At 39.0% G+C, this 8,094-nt stretch overlaps 1 protein-coding gene across 1 annotated transcript; it reads right to left on the bottom strand.

The window, feature by feature from the left end:
* Positions 1-6,999: 6,999 nt before the first annotated feature.
* LOC148034350 (acyl-CoA-binding domain-containing protein 2-like) lies at positions 7,000-7,884 on the bottom strand. The gene has a single exon (XM_087679300.1). It carries the CDS (start codon positions 7,835-7,837, stop codon positions 7,295-7,297), a length of 543 nt encoding a protein of 180 aa, XP_087535426.1. The 5' UTR covers positions 7,838-7,884; the 3' UTR covers positions 7,000-7,294.
* Positions 7,885-8,094: the final 210 nt, after the last annotated feature.

The following is an 8,094-nucleotide window of genomic DNA, read 5'->3' as shown; positions in this document are numbered from 1 at the left end:
AAAACGGTAATGCTGCACAGAATTCATAGCAGCTGTCACAAAATATTAGTGGACCTGGAGCGTCCTCTAGCAGTGGTTCACATTCTTCGCCATGGACAGGCAGATTGAGATCAGGAGAATCTTCTTAAAGCAATGCAAATAGTGGTATTCAGGTATCAGGAAAAGGAAAAGAGAAGGTAGATCATCCCATGTTTGATGTGAATGCAGGTCACTCTTATGTGGATGGTGAATCCAGTGGCTCAAAACAGAGCATTAAAGATGAGTTGGGTATTCCTTCTATTGTTACACCTGGAGTAAGGAAGACCAAGGATGTTTTGAAAGCACCTGGGAGTGAACCTACTTTGCGTAGGTCTACCAGAGCTAGATATCCTGTGAATAGGTTGAAATATGATGGATTTACAGCCATTCACTATGCATATATGGTCAAAGTGATACAGAAACCAGAGCCCACTTCTTTTGAGCAGGCCATGGGAAAAGAAAAATGGGAGAAAGCTATGGATGAAGAAATGGATGCCTTGGAAGCAAATGCTACATGGAAATTGGTACCTTTGCCTAAAGGCAAGAATGTAATTGGCTGTAAGTGGGTTTATAAGGTGAAGCACAATGCAGATGGATCTGTGAACAGATACAAGGCAAGATTAGTAGTCAAGGGGTATGCACAAACATATGGCATTGATTATGAAGAAACATTCAGTCCGGTTGCAAGGATAGCAACCGTAAGAGCAGTCATTGCTATGGCTGCATCAAAGGGATGGTCTTTACATCAGATGGATGTAAAGAATGCCTTCTTGCATGGTGATTTGCAAGAAGAGGTCTATATGGAGCAGCCACTAGGTTATGTGCATGATGTTTATCCTGAGTTTGTTTACAGGTTGAAGAAAGCCTTGTATGGCTTGAAGCAAGCACCTAGAGCATGGTCTGACAAGATAGGGCAGTATCTTGTCACTATTGGCTTTCAGATTTCCAAGGCAGATTTCTCACTTTATGTGAGAAAAACAGAGAAAGGTATTATGCTGCTTGTCATTTATGTTGATGATTTGATTATGACAGGTGACAGTGATGAAGATATCCTTCATGTGAAAATGCTATTGAAGCAAAAGTTTAAGATGAAGGATTTAGGAGAGCTGCGTTATTTCTTGGGCATTGAGGTGATTAGATCACAAAGTGGGATACAGCTCTTGCAGAGACAGTATGGATTGGACATGCTGTCCAAATATGGGATGATAGGCTGTAAGCCTATTTCAGTTCTTTTGGAGCAGAATGTGAAGCTGAGCGCAGATGCAGGTGAGCTTCTGGAAGACCCTACTATGTACAGACGCATAGTAGGAAGTTTGATTTATATGACTATTACCAGACCAGATTTGAGCTATGCTGTTGGATTGGTAAGTCAGTTTATGCAGGCTCCAAGGAAATCGCATTTGGATGCGGCTAGACACATACTCAGGTATGTAAAGTCCACATTGCTGTATGGACTATTTTATGAGACTGGGGTTCAAATACAGTTGCATGGATACACTGATGCTGATTGGGCTGGTAGCATTTCTGATAGGCGATCTACCAGTGGATATGTGTTCTCTTTTGGGATGGCTGCAGTCACTTGGAGCAGCAAGAAACAGCCTACAGTTGCCTTATTCAGCACAGAGGCTGAGTACAGGGGTGCAGCAATGGCGGCATGTGAGGTAGCTTGGTTGCATGAGCTACTTTATGATATGCATCAGTCTACAGATGGGCCAGTTGTCATTTATTGTGACAACATGAGCAGTATACACTTGGCAAATAACCCAGTCTATCATGCTAGAACAAAGCACATGGAGGTGCATTATCACTATGTGCGGAAGAGGGTTTTACTAGGTCTTATTGATCTAGTTTATGTCAGGACAGAGGATTAGGTAGCTGACATATTTACGAAGGCATTGGGCGCAAAGAAGCTACACAAGTTCAGAGACCTGCTTGGTGTGCAGGAATTGGGATTGAGCTTGAGGGGGAGTGTTGAGATATCGAGCTCCACTCGTGATATGCCAAGGTGACCGTTGTGCATTTATGTCACCGACGTGTTAGTTGCAGATGCGGTTGGTACACCGCCCATGAATAATAGCTAGATGACAGCTATCCTTATCTACTCTAGTTCGTGGCTCAGTTGGTATGCCACCTTAGTTAGTTGAGTTTGGTTTGAGACCCATATATAGGGTTCTTCTATTTCTATGTACTAGAGTCCTTTTGGCTTACACAACTAAGAAGAGGAAAACTGTTTTCAGCCTCCACCCTTGTGTGTATTCCCCCATTGTGCAAGCAAGAAAACTACAAGTGAGACTCATTTCTTCTCTCCCACAATCTTGACACAGTGGTTGAACTTGCCTAAGTTCAAAGCGATTGATGTGCAAAAGATGTGTGAAGCATACCAAAAATAAATAAGACATCCATTTTCTCATAATAAACATATAAAAAAACATTTACTTGATGTTTTATATTTAGATGTGTGGGATCCTATGAATATTGTAACAATGGTTAGATATAAGTACTATGTAACCGTTATTCATGATCATACAAGGAAGGTATCGAGTATTTCATGAAGGAGAAAGGAGAGGTGTTCTCTTACTTTTGGGATTTTAAAAATCTAGTTGAGAAACAAACATATGTGCAAATTAAGTGCCTAAGGTTTGGTGGAGGGAAAGAGTACCTCTCCAATGTTATCATAAAGTCAATCAACGATGAAAAAACTATTTGCTCTTGGTAAAATATACCTAAGGTAATATACTTTATGCTTCTTTAGGTAAGGAATCCTTTGAGATCATATTTGGTGAATCACTTTTGCTACCTATTCTCGAAACAAAGAAGGAGATATTTCATACCAACAAATTCATGCATGATAATGATACAACTTTAATCCAAGTTAGATAAGTCATTCAAACATCTCAAGAAAAACAAAAAAAAAACAGAAAATAAACATACAATGTATTTTGTTTTTCAAGAAGGAGATTTAGTGTGGTTGAAATTTGACAAAGCTCGTTTAAGAAACTCTAGCAAGGCAACAAGACATTATGAGCAAGTTCAAGTTTAATGCTTGTTACAACTTCTAAAGTATTGGAGAATTTACAATGTCTTTCATATTTATCTTTAAAGCATTATAAAGGACCCCCACTATGGAACATATAAAAGAGAATCCACCTAAAGTAGTTGAACATGAAGAGATAACTAGAACAAATAGTTTTTCACATAGTCAAAAATCAAGAAAATAAGACTTGCAAAAAGCTTGTTTTAAAATCTAAAATTCATACTCATTTTGGTTCTAAATGGATGCTAAAAGAGTAATTCAAAGACTCAAAATATTAAGATATATAAAGAAGCTGCAATACTAAAAATACTTCTAAGTAACATCTTGAGAGTAAGATAATATATAGAGGGAGGAAAAATAACCAATCTTTTACATATCAAGTATTATATAGATGTATTGGCTTAATGATTCACGTTAATTTGATGTTCATAGAGCTTGAAATCTGATTTGTATATTCTGCACATTTAAAAATATATTTAAATGCCAATCTTTTCATTCAGGGACGGCCATTGGCCAAAATGCCCTATGCGATCGAGTCATCATTGACAAAATGCTCAAGGAGACAAAATATTTGGAAATCAAATTGACCAAAATGCCCAGATGACTAACACACTTCATTCGGGTAGTCATACAAACTAGAGGGCCAAAGAATGAGTAGATTCAAAGCAAAACCTGATGCTCATAAAGAAACAAACCATGGACCAATAAGTCTTCACAATGAAGCTTTTTGGAATCCAAATTTAGCAACCTTTACACATTAGAAAATAATGATTTTTAGAACTTAAAATTTTGTTTAAATCAAGAGATCTAGAAATCTGGAAGAAATAATTTTATCTTCAATAGTTATATCCAATTCTCATGCATTGATATACTTGCAAACGAAAAGGTTTTGAAATTTCTCTCATTAGAAATTAACAAGTGACATCTAGGATAAGGTATGCATTAGTTATCTCTACATTTGTCATTTTCATCAAAGACTTATCTTTTGTAACTTTCTCTTTCCACCTTTGAGTACCCAAGCCTCACATCCATACTTTGGAGATCTCTCTCTTCACTTTTGTAAGCAAGCTGAAAGGTCAACCGTAAGATATACATAAACCTATCAACTTGTTAGTAGATACTCATCTAAGAAGCAGACTCTTCTCATCTTAATCAAATTCTAATTTAGGTTTGAAGAAAACCTACACTATTATATTTGATTCTAACACTTTGTCTTGGTGGTTCGTTTTTATAAAATCTTGGAAAGGGAGAGAGATCGATTCTTGTGTGTGTATGTGTGTGTGTGTTACACGCACCCACACACACACAACTCAAAGTAGTGTCATTCTCACATTCTTTCAAGCATTTGTATCTTTGTTGTGCATCTATCACCATTGATCCTCCACCCCTCTCCTACCTTTTTTAATACAAATACTTTCGTGCATCAAGGCTTCCTTCTCACATTTTCAAAATACTTTCGCACATCAAGGCTTCCTTCTCACATTTTCAAAAATGCCTCAACATCTAAGAGACAATCTTTGTGTGTGTGTGTGTGTGTGTGTGTGCATACGAGTGAAGCATTATCAATCCCATGTTCCTTCAAGCATTTATACCTTTGACGCACATGTGTCCTCATTGTTCCTCCATCCCTCTTTTATATATTCAAATACAAGTATTTTTCTACATTGAGACTTTTTTCTCAAATATTCAAAAATTCCTCTATCTAAGAGACAATTGCACACTCTCTCTCTCTCTCTCTCTCTCTCTCTCTCTCTCTCTCTCTCTCTCTCTCATGATTATATGACTAACTTGGTATTGTGGTAGTGAACATCTTTGTGAAAAAAAAAATTAGTAAATTTGGATAACATGCAAATCTTGTAAAAGCAAGGCCCCCATTGTGTTCTCAACCATTCCAATACTTCGATCCCTTCATCTTTTTCTCCTAGACGTTTGCAAGTCTACTTTTTACTTTGGCTAGAAAGTCTCATACCCCCATTTCGATTGATTGATTTCTTTATTCCCAATCCATGAATCCATCCTCCATGCTTAAAGTTTATATTTCGCATTGGGTGGTTTTGAAGAGCCCTTGTAGATCCATTGAGTATTCAAGGGCAATCAATAGCCATATCAAGATTTAGTCTTCAGCCCTAATACTATCACTTATTTTTAATGGATTCCATTTATCACCTCTAATTAGATATGGACGACTTCTCTACTCACAAAATTAGTTGCTCAATATTAAAGTTACGTGAGTCAATATATAGCGTGAAGTGCTCTTTTCCATTTCCTATGTTGTTGAGGGAATATATAAACCACCAAAAAGTTTCTATGCTCTTCTCTTTCTCAACCCCTTCTAGAAGCTAATCAACTCCAAATTGAATTTAAGCTACAAAAGCAACCCTACTATCCTAATTCCTAGCGGAAAGTTCAAAGCAAATGTATAGCTTCAAAGAGTTGACCAAGAAATTCAACCAAGAGAAAGACTTTTGAATCGTTTTCTTCTACTTGTAAAGTAGGTCAAAATAATGTTCGTCAATGTATGTTACAATGTTCATTGCTACCTAAATCTATCTGTAAGGTTGCGATCTTAAATGAAAATAAGCGTAATATGTATACATGTGTATAAGATTATGGTCGTAAAAAAGACCAATATGTATAAAGATTGCAAACAAGAGAAAGAAAGGATGTCTTCGGGAGCGTAAGTTGCAAATGAAAAATAGCTTGCTTAAGGACATGGGTACTCATATCTCTCTCTGTCTTTTCTCCTCACATGTATGTATGAGAGTATGTGAGCTTTGGTTTTGTGCCATTTACTAGTAGGGCATATACTGTGACAGAGGTGCGACTAGAAGGTGATACTTCTTTGAAAAGGTCCCCCTAGTTAACCTGAGTTTAAGTGGCCCACTTTTGTACTTGTTCAATGAAAAGCTGATCTAGTTCAGCTCAAGTTCACTTTTGGCCTACACTCTCTCTTTCTTTCTAGGGCCTAATCAGACAAGAGCCCTTGCTATTTGAAATTGAAGCAATGCTATGTACTCTTCTTGGAAAGAAAGGAGGGCAATACTCCAATGAATGCTGATATTTCTGTACCTTATGTGTTCTCCAAACATGTCAAAATCGTTTTTGGGGAGCTCGCTTTCCGGTAGTATCACCCAAGCTTATCCACAGCACCTGATCTTGTCTGCGTGCGTCTACAGCCTAATGGTCTTATCTATGTATGTCTACAACCTAAATTTAAACAGATTCATAAAACAGCAGTATCCACAGCACCTGATCTTGTCTGCGTGCGTCTACAGCCTAATGGTCTTATCTATGTATGTCTACAACCTAAATTTAAACAGATTCATAAACAACAGTATACATTTGATGCAATATAAATCTAAGAGTTCTATCACAAGGGTTGTTGCATGACTCAGCCTGATATTTCAGGATTTTGTGATTTTGACCTTCCTAGTAGTATCACCCAAGACTATGCAGGGCACTTGATCTTATCTATGAATATCTACAGACTAATGGTCTTGTCTACGTATGTGTATGACCAAATTTTAAACAGATTTACATATAGCAGTAGAAGCTTGATCCGCACATCCAAGAGTTCTATAACTTCTCGAGGATTGGACAAGCTTGTGGCAGGACTCTTGGATTATACATAAGGTCTTTCTTGCTGTCACTCCAGTCCATGTTAGCTCTTGATGCAGTACAGTTACGTTTTGCTTCTGGATTTCCATATATGGCTTATCAAAATGGCATAGCAATCAAAGAGGGACAGACATAACTCGTTGATCGATTAATTATAGTGCTACAAAGACAAGGTATCATAATGCTACACACTGAACCATCACTCTAGCTCAGTAACAACTATTGAACCAAAGCCCACATCGAATGCAATGAATTTGAGCATGATCCGTCGAGTTATATCTACAGAATTGATTACCTTGTGGCATTGGTTTTATTTCTGTATATGCATAAAGTACCAATGATTACCATACATCTATGTATTAATGGAGCAACAGTACTCAGCTGTGCTCTCAATAAAGCAATGAGCCCCAGCTTATGAACTTGATACGCATACATCATAACTATAAAAACCTGATTCTGCATACAAGCATGGCAGTATACGTTCTAACAGGGTTCCATGACTGTGTACACATCCATGGCGACACTAACATAGGATTGATACATACATACGAGACAGCATTGACAGCATCACGACTGCACTGACAAAGGGCACGGGGCCTCACCGAATACTGACAGACAGTGTGATCAGAGCATGGATTTGATGATGAGGCCTGTCCTCTGCGAGAAGCGGGCAAGGATCCGGGAGACCTCGTCGAGCTCTTGGTCCTGCGCCTGTTGCTCCGACATTTGCAGAGCGCGCCAGTCCTTCCATTCAGGGAGTACGGACGAGAGGAGGTCCACAAAACGCCGCTTGGCCTCGAGGATTGGCATCCCGCGGAGGCTCTTCCAGGCCTCCTGCTTCTTTCGGAGGGAGGGGTCCATGGCAGCCATGGCCGCGTCTAGGTCTGCAGGGCAGGAGCCGTCCAGGGCCTGTGCGTCCAGGGCGTACAGAAGGGCCTTGGGCTCCTCCTTGAGATACTGCAGGGTCGCCGACGGTCCTTTCGCCATGAACAGCTTTGCTGCCTTCCAATCCTCTTCCAGCTTCCTCTGCATCTCCTTCTCTTCATCGTCGTCCCTGGCGCCATAACCCCCCTCCACTCTCACAACTTGGAGCCTACCCATCGCTCGTGCCTCGGCTGCTGATGACCCGCTCCCTCCCACGCACACAAACACCACGTATGGCTTCATTCTGCAAAATATCTCGGTTCACAGCCACATATTGGCTCAAACTTCAAACTTCAAAGTATGTTTATGGAAGGACACACATTATAATTTACATATATCCTGCTAAATATTATCTAAAATAATATGTATTTATCTATAGTATTTTGATACTATATATTTCATTTTGTTATCATATCTATTACAAAGCCATAATTGAAGTTGGGCTTGGAAGCTAGAGGAAACCACCCAGACCTACATAGAACCTTCTCAATTTATTTCTA

Source organism: Lygodium microphyllum, chromosome 6 (assembly GCF_053477565.2).
Source record: "Lygodium microphyllum isolate KBCC chromosome 6, Lygodium_microphyllum_v1.1.10, whole genome shotgun sequence".
Lineage (NCBI taxonomy): Eukaryota > Viridiplantae > Streptophyta > Polypodiopsida > Schizaeales > Lygodiaceae > Lygodium > Lygodium microphyllum.
This window is presented reverse-complemented; position numbering and strand designations above follow the sequence as displayed.

Bases quoted from the DNA above. Each gene is read 5' to 3' on its own strand.
- LOC148034350 (XM_087679300.1), bottom strand. From the start codon at position 7,837: ATGAAGCCATACGTGGTGTTTGTGTGCGTGGGAGGGAGCGGGTCATCA.